At 32.4% G+C, this 18,776-nt stretch overlaps 4 protein-coding genes across 6 annotated transcripts in view; 3 read left to right on the top strand and 1 right to left on the bottom strand.

The window, feature by feature from the left end:
* The window catches only part of LOC108567628 (nucleoside diphosphate kinase 7), a 57,417-nt gene extending 52,423 nt beyond the window's left edge, over positions 1–4,994 (top strand). For both annotated transcript variants that reach the window (XM_017928215.1, XM_017928214.1), the window contains exon 2: positions 3,588–4,994. In XM_017928215.1, coding sequence (XP_017783704.1) covers positions 3,599–4,759 — 1,161 coding nt within the window. In that variant the 5' untranslated portion in view covers positions 3,588–3,598 and the 3' untranslated portion in view covers positions 4,760–4,994. The remainder of the gene's footprint in view (positions 1–3,587) is intronic.
* A 93-nt stretch (positions 4,995–5,087) lies between these two features.
* Positions 5,088–6,530, bottom strand: LOC108567616. Its single transcript, XM_017928194.1, has 2 exons — positions 6,468–6,530; positions 5,088–5,465 (listed from the first exon to the last, which is right to left on the bottom strand). The coding sequence occupies exons 1-2, from the start codon at positions 6,528–6,530 to the stop codon at positions 5,088–5,090; spliced, it is 441 nt and encodes a 146-aa protein (XP_017783683.1).
* Positions 6,531–6,543: 13 nt separating this feature from the next.
* LOC108567615 (UDP-glucuronosyltransferase 2B33-like) lies at positions 6,544–10,874 on the top strand. Its single transcript, XM_017928193.1, has 5 exons — positions 6,544–6,911; positions 6,966–7,787; positions 7,844–8,063; positions 8,141–8,398; positions 10,307–10,874. The coding sequence occupies exons 1-5, from the start codon at positions 6,683–6,685 to the stop codon at positions 10,872–10,874; spliced, it is 2,097 nt and encodes a 698-aa protein (XP_017783682.1). The 5' UTR covers positions 6,544–6,682.
* Positions 10,875–13,676: 2,802 nt separating this feature from the next.
* On the top strand, positions 13,677–18,109 carry LOC108567632 (mediator of RNA polymerase II transcription subunit 16). Of its 2 annotated transcripts, none has more exons than XM_017928221.1 (12): positions 13,677–13,968; positions 14,036–14,179; positions 14,238–14,436; positions 14,494–14,743; positions 14,802–14,954; positions 15,008–15,207; positions 15,259–15,794; positions 15,853–15,980; positions 16,165–16,539; positions 17,556–17,665; positions 17,729–17,937; positions 17,999–18,109. In XM_017928221.1, exons 1-12 carry the CDS (start codon positions 13,919–13,921, stop codon positions 18,036–18,038), a joined length of 2,394 nt encoding a protein of 797 aa, XP_017783710.1. In that variant the 5' UTR covers positions 13,677–13,918; the 3' UTR covers positions 18,039–18,109. The 2 variants fall into 2 exon arrangements, with proteins under 2 accessions (XP_017783710.1, XP_017783709.1); XM_017928220.1 differs by having other exon boundaries at positions 13,679–13,968; positions 16,159–16,539.
* The last annotated feature ends 667 nt before the right edge of the window (positions 18,110–18,776 follow it).

The raw sequence follows: 18,776 nt of genomic DNA, 5'->3' as shown, positions 1-18,776 counted from the left end.
TGCTCATTTGCTTTCAGTCTTTTGCTTGCAATCCGAATTACGTGATGTAATTCTCTCCAATGTTTATTATGTATTTACTTTTGCCGTTCCATTTTTTTCTTCTCGAATTTTCTTTTATTTCCTGTGACAGAACGATCGTTTATTGAATGTGCTCAAAGTCTTCGTTGCGCACCTAATTACGCATAACACTCAACATCTATTTGTTCTTTTCTTTCAGTATATTTCTCATCATTAGCTAATTATACTTAAGGTTCTCTAATCATTATATAAATTGTAATATTTTTGTCAATATAATACATATAAAGAAAAAGAAAACAAAGTATTATTTCATATAGATTATTTTTACTATAATTTTCAAGTTATTCAATTACACTCAATTCTCCGTATCTTATAACTCCTTACTAAATAAGTTCCTAGGATGAGTAATGAAACAACAACTTTTGGGCTATACGTACTTACGAACTAGTTCCGTTCCAAAGGGTTGTTCGTAAAATTTCAAAATATACTTATCTTACTACACTTTATAATGGTTTTTACTTTTACATATGTTAAATTCCGTATTACTGACTACTGACTGACTGACTGATTACTATATTAAAATAAACAAAATAATTACTTACAAATACTTTACAGTGTAGATATCACAATTGTTTAATAAAAAATGGCAACAATATTATATTTTATTAAAGAAATTATCAATTTTTGTTTGGACAGTTCATTTTTTATAACTATATATCTCCTTGTAACAAGTTATAGCTTTTAGAATTGTGTTCGTAAGTCGGGGGATACCTGTATTCGACTTTATTCATCAGCATATTCTCCTTCAAGAGTGACCATTCTAACGCTTCCTACCATTTCGATACCTTTCTTGTAGAACGATTTATCTTTGGCCTCTAAATACGCTTCAGCTTTATTTTTAGGTCTGCAAACAAGTAGTAGTCGCTGGGAGCCAGATCTGGAGAATACGGTGAATGGGAAAACAATTCGTGCATTTTTGCCATCGTTTTGATCGACTTGTTACACGGGGTATTATGTTGGTGAAAGAGTACTTTTTTCTTCTTCATTTGTGGTCGTTTTTTCGTAATTGTTTCATACCGCATGAAAAATTATTATTTCGCTTGAACAGCTCCATACAGCGCTTATATTCATCAACTCGTTGTTTTTGGTCCATTTCGAATAGAGCTTTCTCATGATCAAATGTTCATGCAAAATGGTGAATACACTGCCTTCTGATATCTTCAAGGTGTCAAAGCTATCTCACGCAATTTCAATTTACGATCGACCAAAACCATTGTGTGGACTTTTTTTATGTTTTCTGCAACAACTACCGAATTTGGGTGACCAAAGAGCAGCATCATTTGTGTCTCCACGACCGCGTTTAAAATCAGCAAACCACTTCTCTAACATTTGTCTCGACGGAGAAAAGTCCTCATAACACTTATTAAGCCATTGCTTTGCTTGAACGGTATTTTATTTTTCATAAAAAATCTATGTTTTATCAAAACACGAAATTTAGATTATTCCATTGTTTTAAAATTACAAAAGTAGCGTCACTAAAACCACTGTAACTTATGAACTAAATGTCATATTGCCATGAAATTTTGACAAGCGTCGTAGTGAATTTCTACCACTTTTTCCAAATAGAAATTGCAAAAAAAAACTAAGATAGCATTATTATGTGTCTGAATAAAATTAACAATTTTAATAATATAGACATATAGCTTATAATAATATTTATTGAAACAGTCATATATTCCCTACAATTCCTCCCTACAATTTATATACTTTATTACAGATTTTTATTACACTTTCTTATGGAAATATGACTATATTACTTATATCTCGTCATGTCTTACTACCTTAACCGTCTATTTCAGGGTTTCCCAAAGCTTTCCTGCATAAACCCTGAAATTTTGACAGAACATCTTGCTTATTTTGTAGGGTAGATAATAATAACACATAATCAATAAAAAATTCAAAAATGAGAAAAATTATACTTATTTAGTAATTATTTCATTCCCGGTTTTTCACGGAACACCTATTAACTGAACATAGTTTCGAAAACACTCTATTTCATACTGTTTCCAAGTGGGAACTTAAATCGATATCTTGCCATTGACATTTTTGTAGTTCATTTGCATGGAGTTCCTCTTGGGAAAATTTTTGGAGAATTTTTCAGATTTTGACTTCCCATAATATTACTTCCAAACTAACTACTTTTTTTTAATTTAATTTAAATTCTTGTAATAGAGCGTAAACTAGAGCGTAAACAAATTTCAAGCACTTTACAAGTTACTACTTATTTATTGTTTAGTACATATTTATTCTCTTTGAGGCTATTTTTATATTACAAGTATTCCATAATATTTAAATACTCCTGAACTTCAGTTTTTATTAAATTGTATTTATGTATATTTAAGCTCTTGCAGGCGGATGTCAACATATAATTCCCTTGTCATCCACGATATAAAATTAAAATTATTTGAATATTTAATACATTAGAAACGTTAATATGATGAATTCATTATATCGATTTTTTCTATGAAGCAAAATGACTTTGTTGCAAAAATTGCTATTTATTTATGCACTATAAGGAAATTAGTTTCAGTTGTGTACATTTTTAAATAAAAATAATGTTTATTTCAAAACTTTTAGACTTATTCTATAAAATGTATAACTCTTATTAGACTAATATTCTACTTGCTTAAAAGTAGAATATTAATTAAAAAAACTTATTTCTCAGTGGCCCCGCTGAAAAAACCTCTGTAATTTAGATATTTTATGATCTAATTATTGTACATGGTTTTTGAGAAATTAAACAAAATGTAAACAAATCAAATAATATTGAAAAATTGTTGTATCTAAAATATGTACAAATCTTACTATTTTTATTCTAATTATTTAAATTATAATAATTTAAAAAGGATCAGTACAATATTTATGAAATTAATTTATTTTCAAGTATGCAAAATATATGCTATATTTTCGCGTCCATTTAATGATTACCCAACTTTATTTTTTAGTTGTGCGTGTTTGCTAAATAGAAAAACAAAACACCTTTTAGTAAATATCAATAAACTGACACTGCAAATTGGTATTTAATGCTGAAGAGAGTGCGCATCTGTTGATTAACACGGCATAATTAATTGAATTAATCTAATCTACTGAAGTGAGCGTTGATTTTGTTCGAAATTAAAAAGACGTGTTGTTTGTTTGCATTGCGTACACCGACAGCGGCAATAATCTCTTTCATTTTTACAATTCAACCGTGACATGATAAAAACAATATTTGCGAGATCGATGGAAACGTCAAAAGCTTATACCGAATTGGCCGAAACGCAACTCGATTAATTCATTATCGGTGGAGCTGCAAGAAGATTGTGATGCATTACGTTTAACGGATTATCTTATTGCTTCACCAGGATATGTGAAATTGGTTGCATCCAATCGCTGCACTTAGATAATTTCGTAATTGTGTATATAAATTTATAGTCCAGATATCAATAATTAATTATAACAAAATTAATGACATCTGTCTAAACTGTTATTTTTTATATTGATTTTTGTTGTGTTCTTTTTAATTGCAGATTATTAGAGAATGGCAACACAAGAGTATGATTACACATTTCGGTTATCGTTCCACGCGGAATGGTTCGATCCTAGGGCTGAGCAGAAGAAAAAGTTTCTGCTGAACTTTTACCCCTGCGACAGTACAGTCGAACTCAAGGATTTGGATATGAATCGTATGTTTCTGCGGAGGGCGGCGTACGATGGTTTGAGGTTGAAGGACGTCTTCGTTGGTAATACCATCACCATTTATGGTAGACAGATCAAGCTGACGGATTACGCGGACTGCAGAAGCAAGAACTTTGTCGGACGCTGGAAGGAGCATACTTTTGCCATGATAAAACCGTCCGGTATGAGTAACTTCGGAGATATTATCGATGATATTTACAATCATAATTTTACCATCGAGCGCATGAGGATGGCACATTTAAGCAGAAAGGAAACACTGGATCTGTACGAGGAGAATAAAGGGGATGCGTTTCTGCCCTTCGTGATTGAACACGTGAGCTCTGCTCCTATTGTCGCGATGGAGTTGGTTGGGGAGAATGCTTTGGATCGCTGGGGTATCCTGATGGGGCCCAAGGACCCAGTGGAGGCAAGGAAGACAGAGCCGACAACATTCAGAGCCCGCTTCGGAATCGATTTGCAGAGTAACGCGGTGCATGGGGCAAGAAGTAATGAAGCAGCAATAAGGAGTGCCTGTTTCTTCTTCCCTCAAGGCGTGGGCAAGAAACCTCCACCTTCGACGGCTCGCATAAACAACAGCACCTGCTGCATCATTAAGCCACACGCCATCGATGAGAGAAAGCTGGGCAAGATTATAGGTTACATCAAGCAGGGCGATTTCAACATCACGGCTCTTCAGATGTTTTACTTGGACAGTGCTAACGCCGCGGAATTTCTGGAGGTCTACAAGGGCGTCGTGGCCGATTTCCATGCACTTCTGCACAGCTTTCTAGACGGACCGTGCGTTGCCATGGAGATTTCAGGGAAAGACGACTCCATCGATGTGCACCAGGCATTCCGGGTGTTTTGCGGTCCTGCGGATTCTGACATCGCGCGCCACATTAGACCCAAAACTATACGTGGAATGTTCGGCGTGGATAAATACAGGAACGCCGTCCATTGCACCGACTTGAAGGAGGATACTGCACTCGAACTCGAGTATTTTTTCAAAATTTTAGACGATTGAGAACCACCCATCTCGTAAACTTGTATTTATTACTCCCAGATATGCATTTACCATGGGGACCAACACAATTCAATTAGAACTTCCTGCAAAACTCGTTCACATGCAACCTTATTATTTTTTAAATTCGAATACACGTATCTCCACAAATCGAATGCATTATTCACTATTATCACTAATTTTATTTTATTATTACATTTGTATGCTTTGATAACCTAAATAAAATTTTATATATAAGATACACAATATCTATTTATATACAATAAATATACTTCTGTATCCATATTGTTTTTAATCTTAAATAATCACAATCTTAATTAATCACCAGCGTTCAGTTGTTTACGTATTTTTTCTGCGCCTTCATACGTTCAACCTCCAACAAGTTTTTCAATATGCATTTCATGGTGTTGAAAGACATCTCTTCGGGACGGATGTATGTCAGTCCTTTACAGTTATCTACGGCGTAATCGGTTTCCTCTTTGCTGTAGAAAGAAGATAGGAAACTTTTGATTTCGTCATAGACTATATCTCCATTTTTCTTCTGGTATCCTTGCTTTTTGTAGCTGCAAAACAGGAACTCCTTGTACTTTTGATCGTCCACTATTATCATATATTTCACGGCGTTCTCTACTAATTTCCTATCGACTTTCGTTGACTCCGCGCATTCATTGCCGATTTTTCGCATTTCCTCTGTGGTTAGGTGAAACGCCTGCAAAAAAAAAAGAAAAAATTATTTTTTAAACTATATATTTTATATTAAAATTCCATATTGTTTCCACTTCTGTTCAAGAATTACTTCAGATACAATAATTTTGATCTTTCCGTCTCGTATCTATCAGGAAGACCAATAACATTAAACAATAACATGTTAAGGGCGGACGTGGAATCAAATTCATGTCAGACAATCGATGAACTGTCAAACACTCTTAACCAACCTTCGTTAACAAATAGATCGAATAAATCAATCTTTAATTGACACGATAATGCAAGTCCGCACTGCGTAAGACTAACTCTAGAAAAACATAATGTATATTATTATTCATTTTAGAATACTTATTTGACTTATTTATAAAATTCATAAAAAAAAATGATATTTATGATGTAATAGTAATATAATTGGTAGGTTGTCGGAATGAAATTATTATTTAATTACTGGTTTATACAATCATAACATGATTATTTCTGTTTTTCTGACATCAATTAAATTGACGCAGTTTTCAGTAAAAATACTAAATACAGCGTAACCTTCAAGCAAGTAGAAGAAACTTTTTTCCTATATATTGGCATTAATATATTTTGTTTGTAAACTGCAATAAATATTATTTTCAGAAATAATAGTATAGTTTCAGTTATAATAATCTTATAATAAACAAAATGTATTGTATAATAACATATATTGTATAATACAAAGGGGTATTGGCCGCAGTCTTTCCGCCCTAATAATCTTATTACTTTATTTTATTTAAAAAATCGAATGCAAATCAAATTGAAAATGCTGAGAAATATTTTGTTAAAAATTATCTTAATTGATTAATAATAATATATTGATTAATTATAATATAATTATTATTAATTGATTAATTATAATATAATAATATCAATAGTTATTGCAACAAAATAATTACAATTATAGACAAAATAAGGCGTAAAATTAAAAAATATTAAGGCGTTTTCCTATAAATTAGAAACGTAATTTCGTAATATGAATTACAACGTAATCGTTGCTTCCAGGGAACTTGGGTTTTTGTGACCTTGCCTCCTCTACTCGAAACATGTTTCAATGGGCTGCCTACGTTTGGAGCATCAGTACATGCAACGGTGCATCTCAGTTGGAGTCGATCCAAGTCGATGCAATTGATGTAAATTTAGTCAACGACAGAGATATACGCACGTCGTCGGAGATACGTGTGCCAACGATTTGCGAATATGGAATTATCGACCTTCTTTCTGCTCTTATCATTAAGCCTCTGCAATGGAGCTAAAATACTTGGATTTTTCCCGGTACCATCGTACAGCCACTACATTCTGGGTCATTCCCTGCTTGCAGGTTTGGCCGAGAAAGGACACGAAGTCACGATGGTAAGTACCTTCAACAACACAGCAATTCCCAACTACAGGAACATCGTATTAGACGGAATAATAGAACAACTAACCGGTAATATGTGAATGCAACTATCTTTCAGATGGAAATTTCAATTTGTATTTACAGAAATGCGCAAAGAAGCGGTGGGAAAAGACGCAAAAGTCGGCACAAACGAATTGCAGAAGATGTCTCCTTTCGTTATGTTCACCTGGATAAACACGATGAATCTTTATATCAGCGAAATTATTATAAAACATAGTAAAATCCGGTCGTTGATGAAAGAACAATTCGACGTGGTCATCGTGGAGCAGTTCTTCAATGATGACCTTAAAGTCTATTGTCATCATTTCAAAGCCCATTGCATCGCATTTACAACAATTGGCGCTAGTCAAATAAGCAACTACATAGTTTCCAATCCATCACCGCCTTCTTATATACCGGATTTATTCTTAAACTATTCAGAAGACATGGATTTATTTGAAAGGACGTACAATGCATTCTTCCAAATCTTCACATACGCAGCAAAGCAATTATATGTCCTGCCGAAGCAAGAAGCGATTATCAAGAAACATTTCCCTGAAACGCCCGACATCCATCAGCTAATTAACAACGTAGATTTGGTCTTCATGAATTCGCATTCGTGTATCAATCAGGCCGTTCCGCACATGCCTCAGATGATCCAAGTGGGAGGAATACACGTTAAAGCCTCGAAAAAGCTACCGGACGATATCCAAAAATTCTTGGACGAAGCTAAACACGGAGCAGTATTTTTCAGTTTTGGATCGAACATTCAAAGCAAGGATTTACCACCTGAAAAACTAGCCGGTATTATGAAAGCCTTATCCAAATTGAAGCAACGCGTACTTTGGAAATTCGAAGAGGAGAATTTACCAGGCAAACCCAACAACGTTATGATTGGAAAGTGGATGCCTCAGCAAGAAATTTTGAGTAAGATATAAGCATTTCAATGTTCTAATCGATAAACAGCATTGATTCCACTACAGATCATCCAAATGTTGAATTGTTCTTAACACACGGAGGTCTTTTGAGCACCATCGAGGCCATTTACTTCGGAGTTCCGTTAATAGGAGTACCGTTCATGGGGGATCAAAGATCTAATATGGAGAGGAACGTGAAGAACGGAATCGCCTTGCAAATTGCTTTCGAGGATTTAAACGAACGGACTTTGACCGAAGCGTTCAATACTATTATCGGAGGAACGAAGTAAATTTTATAGCTGATAAGAAGCATATCTATTACATGTGTGTCATTTTTATGATGATTTCTTTTTCTTTTTGCAGAATTAAAGAAGCTGTGAAAAAAAGGTCGGCTTTGATGAAGGATAGACCTATGCAACCTCTCGATGAAGCTGTTTATTGGGTGGAATATCTTCTAAGGAACAATGGAGCGAAGCATTTGAAAAATACTGCCTACTTTATACCATTTTACAAATACTTCTTTTTAGATGTTGCTGCTATTATACTTGCATTTACAATTATTCCTATTTTTTTAATTTGTAAATTGATCAATTGCTTCACAAGTGGAAAATGTATAAAAAAGCAAGCAAAAGTTACAAAAAGCAAAAAAGAATAAGAATGTAATGTTTTAAATAACATCAATGAATATTTATAACTTTGTAAAACATATGTTAAGTTTTTGTTTAATAAAAGTTTTGTTTTGACTTTTATTTCATTAATTCAAATGTTATGAAACCATATCATTAATATCATAATGTAATTTCTTAAAATTCGCAAATTAAAAATTACTTGTGCAAATTAATAATAAAAAAAATACACATATTTAAACTCAATATTCAACGCAGTCTTTCCACCTAAATTGATATTATTTCACATTCTAGAAAATAAAAAATTCTGACCTTTAATATATTATATTTGTTCTAAATGCAATTGAAGAATTAGAAATATTTATATAGAAATTTATAAACATCTTATTTGATATATTAATAATTATGAACATTTCATTGAAATACATAAATATATATACAATTAATGACTTACCTTGATTTGCACGATGAGAATGCAGCATAACGTGAAAATTAAAGTACGCATTATTAGATTGAGACTCTGCGAGTGTTAAGAACTTAATGAATGGGGTAATATCAATTTTTGAATTAATATTATTTCATCGTGACCCGTTGAATGTAAAGGTCAAAAGATAAAAACTGATTAGTTTCAGAATGCATAATATAAATAAAAAACTACGTATTTTATTTTTTAGCAAATCACATATATTGCGTTATTTATTCCTGTATTGTTGCAAAATCCTCTAGTGTGGACATTACATAACAGGGGTGGGCACAAACGAGGCCAAAGAGAGCCGCAATCCGTTTTTTATATATATTGTAGAAACACAAATTCATTTTTTTTTATTTAATGTAATTGCATATTTGCATTTGTAAATATAATTTTAAAAAAAAATAATTCAAAATTTTAGTAATAAAATTCAGGAGAAAAATAATTTGAATTGCCCACTTGTTCCATTTTAATCTCGTATTGAACATCTTTCGATACTTTGCAAGATAAAATAATCGAGTCGGAAATTTTAAATGGCGGAGTTAATGGAATATTCGAAGGCTCAATAGTTAAAAATCCACAATATCGCTCTTATCCGAGATCTTCATATCGGTTTAATTATTCATTAACGTGTGATACTGCAAGGTTTTATCTATATCTACGGGACACAGATTTTGTCCATGTCATGTTCGACTGTCATAGTTATTTGTTTGTGCAACAATTCGTTCAGTACGATGTTATTTACTGTATCTTTGTAACGTCTTAATTCGACCGGAATGCATTCGCCTGGAAATGTCTTCGTTAATTCACTAACCAATTAAAAAAAAATTCATCTCTTGAAAAATCCATATTAAATATTATTAATAACAGAAAACGTAACAAAGACACACAAACAAAATCTTGTAGCTTTAAAACTGATTTTTTTCGTAACAGTCTTTTTTCTAGTCCAGCTAGTCTAGTCCGTATTTATGAAATTTAACTTTGTAAGTAGAATAAATATTTAGAATTAGTCTCAGTAAAACCTTTAAAGAATAATAAAGTCTCAGCAGAACCTTTGAGGACGAGAACAGTCTCAGTAAAACCATGATTTTTATTGAGATTGATCAGCGATCGACAATGGATTAGAACAGGGGCAACAGGGGATCAAGACGACCAAGACCAACCTTGACCAGGGTGGGTTCACGGGATACGGCAAAATTGTAATCTTTTTTTTCGTACGAAATCGGTTGACTTCGGAACCTTAGTAACCGTTTCAAATGTTTACTTTGCGGTAATAAAACTTTCAAAACTTTTCTATTGTCTCATTTCGACCATTTCTATTTCGCCATTGTGGAGAACGCCAGTAAACACAAGCAAGTAAGTAACATTTCCACAAATATTCTTTATATACGCGTGTGTCTAAGTACAATTCAATTAATGTATGTTGTATATTAGGATGGTTTCTTATTGTTGCGTCCAAGGATGTAATATTAAAGGCGGAGATGGTATTCCGGTTGATTCTCCATTGTTCGAACAATGGAAAGTTGCTACGAGGAATGATTCGTTGAAAAATGTAGATAATCATGTTATAAGGAAATCAAGGATGGTTTGCAATCTTCATTTCGCTGAAAAGTACAAAAGAAAACCTATTTTTTATCTTTACGATTTTCCGATGTTGACGGAATATATGTTTGAAGTAGTAGAGGTTGAACAAATTGATATTGTTGATGATAGTAACAGCATTATTGGTGATAATTTTCATAATTTGGATCACTCCTATTGTAAACCATATGAAGTTGAGTCTGAAGAAATAAGAACTGTTGATAGTGATAGAGCAGTCAATATCAATCTCATTAATTTAGATCACTCTTATTGTAAACCAGTAGTGGTTGTATCTGAAGAGATTATTGTTGACAGTGATACAGCTATTGATAACAATCTTATTAATTTAGATGACTCTTATTGTGGACCAGTAGATGTTGTATATGAAGAGATTGTTGTTGACACTGATGGAACTATATAACAGTTGTATTACTTCAGATAACTTCAACAGGGATACAATAGGAAGAGTAAGTGATGATAAATCAGATTGTTCCTCTAGACAATGTTTGTCATATTATTAAATGTATGAGGAACAATTTATTATCTAAAAATATTCATTGAATGGTTAGGACTTCATAGCAAGTTGAGAGGATGTTAAAACTGCTTATTTCATTGATCCTTCAAGAAGTAGAAGATCAATGAAAAAAGTTACAGTTAGACATGTAATTCTCGGACAAATTCCTAAGATGAAGGTCTTGAATGCTGTGCAAGTGTACAGTAGGTGCAATTACAGAACTAATGATAGAATGTAACCTATCTTGCCCAAATGGGAAAGAAAATTTACATCAGAATCAAAGGGTACAGCAGTACTGCAATTATTGAAATAAACTATTTGATAGTAGTTAACCAGGTTGATGTAAAGTGTGTTGAAATGGGATCAGGTCATTTACAACTTTATTAAAGAACGAAATAATCAGCCACCAGTCTTGAAAAATTTTGTAACAACATTAGATGGTTTCAGAAGTATGTGGACCCCACTGGAGAGGTAACTAATCAATTACTCAATACATTTAAATTACTATTAATTAATGTTTTCGCTTTAGATTGGATGGATCATACACGAGTAACTTTGAACCATCTATGAGGGAGTATGTGGACCACACTGGAGAGGTAACTAATTAATTACTCAATACATTTAAATTACTATTAATTAATATTTTCGTTTTAGATTGGAGATCATACACGAGTAATTGTGAACCATCTACGAGGAGGGAGAGCACATCTTTAAAGTTATGAATAAAAATATTTTAAATTTAAATTATCTTTTTAATTTAATTATATATATATTTATATTGTTGTTTTTAACGTTGGCATGGAAGGCTAGGCATGCACGCTAGATGCAACTTGCACTTAGCAAGCAATTAATTAACCAGCAACTGAAGGTCCTCTGAACTCTGCTAAATGTAAGAGGCTCTTCCTAGAGGGAAGAAGCAGGAGGAAGAAAAAAAAAACTATATAAAACAAACATATTTAAAGAAATAAACTATATAAAAAGTAAATAAATAATAATTCTTTGTTTTCAGTCTTCTTCTAAACTAAATTGATTTGGAAAGATAAAATATCTACATTTTCTTTGTTTTCTGCTTATTTTTCATGTTTTCGTGATGAATTAATGGGGAATAATTCTTTTATTGTGTGCTGATGGTGCAGAGGAAGTTGATGGTACAGAGAAGCAGAGAAGGCTGATAGTGCAGATGAGGTTGATGGTGAAGAGGACGTTGATGGTAAAGATTTTTTTTGTTGAAGATTAAAATCTTCAATTAAATCTATCCATTTACTAAGCCTATCCCTCTCTTCTGCAGAATTTACATTTTGCATGACTACCCGTAATCTTTTGAATAATAAATGATTACTATACTGCAAGCATGATTTGACTTCCTGACTTCTTGCTGACACAATCAACTAAAGTAGACGTTATGTCAGATTTCATCACATTTATCATCTGAAATAAAAGATAAAATAATTAATCATGATGGATTCTAATTGTAACATAATTACCAGAGCATATTTTACAAATTTTAATATGGCCTGTATACAAACGTCTAGCCTTCTTGTTATTTTGCTTTTAAATATAAATATTTAATTTTTTATGCATCGATTCAATATGCATATTAGTATTTAATCCTATTGAGTCAATAACAACATGCCCAAAACTCAGCCTTTTTCATATAGTAAGTTTGAAAATATTCTCCAAATTTTTTTGTGTCCTCATCTTGTAGTAATTGTTCCACATATTGTTTACTCATTAGTTTGAACACTTCAACATCCGTCTCTTGGAGAATGCAATCAGGTGGATGAATTACTTGGACCCAGGCATTATAATAAAAATCAGCCATGTCTAACATGAACACTTTTCACTTTATATTCAGCTCACATTTGTGCTTAATGGACAAAAAAAATAAAGCCAAAACCTGTTCATCAGACCAATAAACCAATGTAAAATGTCACAAGTACAAGCGCCAAATAATTTAAAATTTGAAAATTTCTTATAAAATTTTAAACAAGTTTTACTATTATTAACATATAAATCTTTATAAAACCTGTAATTAACAAATGCGTTCATTGAGAAGTGTTGAATAATTAATCCTTTCATTCTATATCACTATATTTATATAAGATACAGTTATTAATTGTTATTAATTTATTAAATGTAAGTATTGGTTAAACATTTAATAATAAGCAAAAATACTGATTATATGAGGTTATGTTGTTTTGTTTTGGTGTAAGGTTTTATAGGCAACTCTTTAGGGGGCGCCACTCGATTTCTAGATTTGGGAGGGCACGCGGGGCACGCCACCACACAGCGTCTTTGGTCCCTTGGTCCAGCAGTATTTTAACACAAATTTCAATTGTAGAAATATGTAAACTCTTAAATGCGCCCTCTGGATTTACTACAAAATACATTTCTTAATATTACCTATATTGTATTGTAAAATGAAATAATTACATAACAATATTTTCTGATATTTATACTATAGTTATTGTTAGCAAGAGTAAGAAATTTTTAATATAAAATTAATAACATTTAAATTTAGCTGCAACCAAATATACAAGAGAAGGTATATTTTTATTAAAATTTCTTAATCAAAATTAATAATTATATTATTACACTTAAATTACAATTATTAGTATTTTCATATTGTTCAGAATCCAAAGAAATTGGTCAATTTCATAAGACTGCTATATCTGTCAACTGAACATTTAGTTAATAACTGCATCAAGTATTAAGCCAACTGTGGATGAAGCACATATTATTACATTAATACATAAATACATGAATTTCAAGGACAACGATAAAAAACATAAATATTAGTAGGACATGTTTGTAAATAGTTTTGCATAGCGAATATTTGCCGATTTAATAACGAAGATATAAATAAGTAAACAAAAACTAATTCAATTTAATTTTCAAAGCTTTACTGGAATAGTTCAAGCTGGTTCAAGTAAAAGTAACATTTTAAGATTATGGATTATTTGTTCTGCATAAAGAGAAAACCTAGTAAGGGTTGTCCTGAGTAAGTAAATTATCGTATAACCTGAAAATTTCATATGCATTAATTTACTAAATATTTCTTTTTGCAGTTTGAATGAAGCATTAATTACAACAATCAGCAGTAATAATGTTATTGCATTTACCACACAAACTGAAATTGAAGATAACTCAATAAGAAGTTATGGTTCTCATGTATATGTAGCTGATTTGAATACACCATGGCTATCGCACAAGTAATTTTCATTGCCTTGGTTAATTATCAAAGTATTTCTTTAACATAATTATTTCTAGGATCTTATCAAATGCATGTTTAGTCACAGTACTTCAATGGGACAGTACTGGAGAGCTGTTGCTTATGGCAGATGAATCTGGCTCTATTCAAATTTATCAAATGAAGGAACATGTATTAAATGAATGGAATCTCAAATGGCAGACTTCATTGCATGGTGAGCATATTCTCTCAGCTGCTTTCTTCCATTCTGGTAAAAAGGTAAATAAAATGATTGATATTTACTATTAAATGTGTAATAACAATTATTTATTTTAGACTTGCTTAAACCCAGAGAAAAAAGATAGTTTGTTCTACAATGAGAAATTTCAAAATGTTAAATTTGCATGTTCTGTTAAACAATTCGGAAGTAGGCCTGCAACTGGTGCTCTGCTGCTTACCTCGACTGGATTACTAGCTGCTATCATAATACCACATTACACATCACAGGCACCTATGATAGTAGCAACAGAAAGTTTAGGACCAACAAGGATCTACATAAAAACTGCTGATATTTGCTATGGGAAAAGTAAGTATCTTGTTCTTTGGTGATTGCTTGATTTAATAACAAAATACAACATTTTTAGATGGTCACTTTTTGCTGGCCGTTAGCAGTGGCGATATTAGTATGCCGATCCAATGTTATAAAGTGTCTGTTCGCAAAAGCGAAGATAAATGTGTAATAACAAGTGAAACATTGCCAAGTTTCTTTCTCTCAGAAGGAAGTAAAGAAGTTATAAGTACGTATAAAATTTAAGATAAATTATGATAATTAATGTTTTATAATTTTTAGTGGAAGTGTTTTTGAAAGATAGAAGATACGCGGATTTGTTAAATTTGAATTGGGTGATGAAAGAGGACGCTGATTCATTGGTAGTCGCTGTTGGAAACGATTCTGGAAGCTGTTTACAAGTTTGGGAATTAAGAGAGAAGGCGCTTCCGGTTCACGAAGTACTGGCAGATACTGGAGAGCCTAAATTCTTTAATACTGTGGTCAGTTATGTTCATATCTGATATAACAGGTGTATTGACTTTTTTTTGCAGCTGTGGCAGTTTCAATGCAGTTTTCAGTACGGTCACAAAGTTATGTCGTTGGCTACAAGTAAAATGACTTTCCTTAATACACTTTCGAGTAGTTATATTGTGGTTGCGTTTGCGGATAATTCTATTCATTGCTTGTACAGAGACACGTTGAAGTCGATTTGCAATATAACGTTGGGCAATTTACCTAGCGAAGAACATTTTTCTAAATATTCCAGATCTTCGCACAGAATCCACACCATCGATATGTCTTGGTTGGGAAACGTGTTAATCGTTATTGATGCAGATAGTTACATCCATGTCTTTAAATTGCCACCGCAAATAGAGAGCTCGACTCCTCTGAGCGTTCCTTACGCGACAACAATGTTAGAGTATTGCTTGATGACTGGATTGGATTGGCTTGATTTATTGCTGGTTCTGAGATCCGGTATGTTGGATCCTTTGTGCGATCGTTTTACAGAAAGCTTCAATAGACAACCATCTTCAATCCAACAATATTATTATATCAAATATATGTGTATAAAAGCATCACTTTACAGGTAATTCCATTAATTGTTGTTTCTTGTTTATTATATATACAACAAATGGTGTTTGTAGATTGAGTTTACAAGGACAAAGCAAGGCTAACGATTTGATTCAGTACCTAATGCTTCACAGCATAGCCACGTCATTCAAAAGTTTATTAAGGCCCAGTGAACAGTGCAGCCCAGGAGATTCATTATCTAGTGAGTGTATTTTTAAATACAATTATGTTTATTCCCAATGAATCATTGAAATTACTATTACTAATTGGCGTCTTTCAAGCTTCTTAAATTAGAACTATTATGTTAACTATTAATAATTAATGCATGCCAAGAATTTTAGTATTTAATTTTATTTGGTTAATAATATTTTTTTATGTAGGTGTAGTAACGGCTGAAGGTCAAAATGACGTTGATAAAGTTTTAATGCATTTGGAAGCCAAAGAATTTACGGTGGAACCGTCGACGTTGCAGAGTCTTCAACAGTTGATCCAATGGGTTTCCGATTTAGCTTTGAATCTGTTGGTGAAACTGCCAGATAGCAGACCATCAGTGGCCAAATCTTACGAACTTTTGAGAGATATAAAAGCAATCAACACGCTTCGTGAGATGTTAGTTCTGATAAGGATATGGGGCTTACTTAGACCTGCCTGTCTTCCTGTTTTCAACAAATCGGACTTCAATTTGGATGTATTAGCTTTGATCTTTAGATTGTTGAGCAAATTGGTGCAGAACGTTTCGGAACCCGAGGACTCGCTTATCGGTGAGTTTTGTGGTTTAATACTTTTATCAGCAGGAAGTTAGAATTTTGTTCAGAAATAAATAATTCAGTTGGTGTTTTGAAGTTGCTTCGACACGCGGCAAAAATGGTTGAAATAACTGCAAAACATTATGAACCGAACAAGATTAGGTCGCATCCCTTTAGGTGTATAACTCTACCTGTTAGTGTCGTGATTCTGTTCATTGTTTATTGGTTTCTGTTTCCGCCCGTATATCTATTACTGTACAAAGGAAAACCATTAAATTGGAAATTCTGTTTTACCGCTTTGGCAATTTTCATCGTTTTGCTGATGATTTTATTGTTAATATGGCGATGCAGATCCAGCACCAGAATAAGCGAGAGGATAATGGAACGGAAGATGGAGTACAATACCTTAGTACAGGAGAGTAAATTGAACAAACTGGAAGATAGCGAATGCTCGGCATCAGATTTCGCTGGTAAATCCGAGGAACAAATTGAGGACGATGTTCATGAAAGGAACGAAGAGCAAGAGGAAATCGAGAAAGATGGATTCAGCGCTAAGGAAGTGTTGGAAGCAGAGCAACCCTCTGACGACAAAATATTTCTGAGATGTAGCACGAAGCGAAGAAAAGCACCTCAAAACATCGAAATGGTTAAAATAATCAGCGTCGACAGACCAGCAACGATGTCTCCAACGACTCGCGAAGAATTCTTTCAAGATATGATTAATTCCGCCAATTTGAGCTTGTTCAAAGATACCCAAGATTTTATCCAAACGGAGAAATCGAATTATTTTGGTAACTTTAAACCGGTTAAAGAGGAAACGGAATACTTCATTATGAATGTAAACGAAGCGTCGACTTGCAAAACGGAAGCTTTCTTAGTAGTCGAAAACGATCCTCCTCTCCACGAAATAAACGTAGTCGTCGATTTGGAAACTGGGCTTAAAGAATAATAGTTCCGTTTAATAGATTTAAATTAGTGTAGTTTAATGTAATTTGTTTATAGTGTATTTTCTTTTTTATTTTCTTATTTAGACGAATGTTGCTTGCTTCCGAGTCAAGTACAAGTGCAACAACTACAGTTACAAAATAATCGCGTCGTTTTGGCTTCTCATCAAATGTTCCAGCAACTTCTTCCACTTTCGGTAATTATTTTTTTTAGATTTAATTTATTCAGTTGATTAATAAATTAATCGTTGTAATTTCAGCTTGAATTTAACGTAGAACCTGAATGTTTGATAAGTTCTAATGATTCTTTCTATGGCCAAACTGTTGATAGCATTAGACATGTATTTCTCGGTAGGAGTCCAAGATGTATTAAGCAATGTGTTAGATGCGGTTCATCTGCTGGTATAGTACCGGTAACCAGAACTGCTGCCATCCGTGCGTGGGATCAAAGATGGTCAAAGTCTTGCCTGTATGTGTTATTTTTTTAAAGTTGAAGTACCATAAATATTATGATTTCTTTATTATTTCAGTTGCGGTGGTCATTGGAGGGTTCAGATAACTCATGGATAATTAAGTGTTAGTTTATCTACGATTTTAATTATATATTGTTTTGTTTCTTTTTTAAAACGTAAATTATGAAACCAGACTATAAATGTATTTTGTTATTAATAAACTTTTTTTTTTGTATAGATCATTATGATTTTTTAAATTGTGTTTTTTATATGGATCACAATCATCGATCGTGAACAGTTGGACATAAAACAGATATTCTTCATTTTTATTTTACATTCGATATCGATTTTTATAAAACTTGGAGAAAAATATTGTGGAATTATAAAATAATTAGAATGTTATGTTTGTTGGTAGTTTTCAAGAACAAATAGGATTGCCTGATTTATTCCAGGAAGTGTATAACCACAACAGTTATTATCGACTGGAAACTTCCCATATCGAGGTTAACGAAATTGCTAATTTAAAATAATACAGTTTTTATATGATTTGAAACAAAACATAATAAAATAACAGAAAAAGTTAAGTATATTTTCGTGAAATTCTCATGATAAATTTATCAAAAACTATTTTTGTTCTTACCGGAATGATAATTGTACATTTTTTTATACAAAATTTTTCATTAATGTTTCAATTTCAATTAAAATGTGATAATTTATGATGAAATCTATTTAAGCTATAGTAATAATTCCTGAATTTAAAATTAAATTTGTTAATTTTTCATATATTATATTATGATATGGTTTATATCATAAATTTACACTAAAATTCTATAATAAAATAAGTAAAATAATATTT

Source organism: Nicrophorus vespilloides, unplaced genomic scaffold (genome assembly GCF_001412225.1).
Source record: "Nicrophorus vespilloides isolate i.1.1-1 unplaced genomic scaffold, Nicve_v1.0, whole genome shotgun sequence".
NCBI classification, from domain to species: domain Eukaryota; kingdom Metazoa; phylum Arthropoda; class Insecta; order Coleoptera; family Silphidae; genus Nicrophorus; species Nicrophorus vespilloides.
The sequence above is the reverse complement of the archived record's forward strand: the minus strand, read 5'-3'. Positions and strand labels throughout refer to the sequence as shown.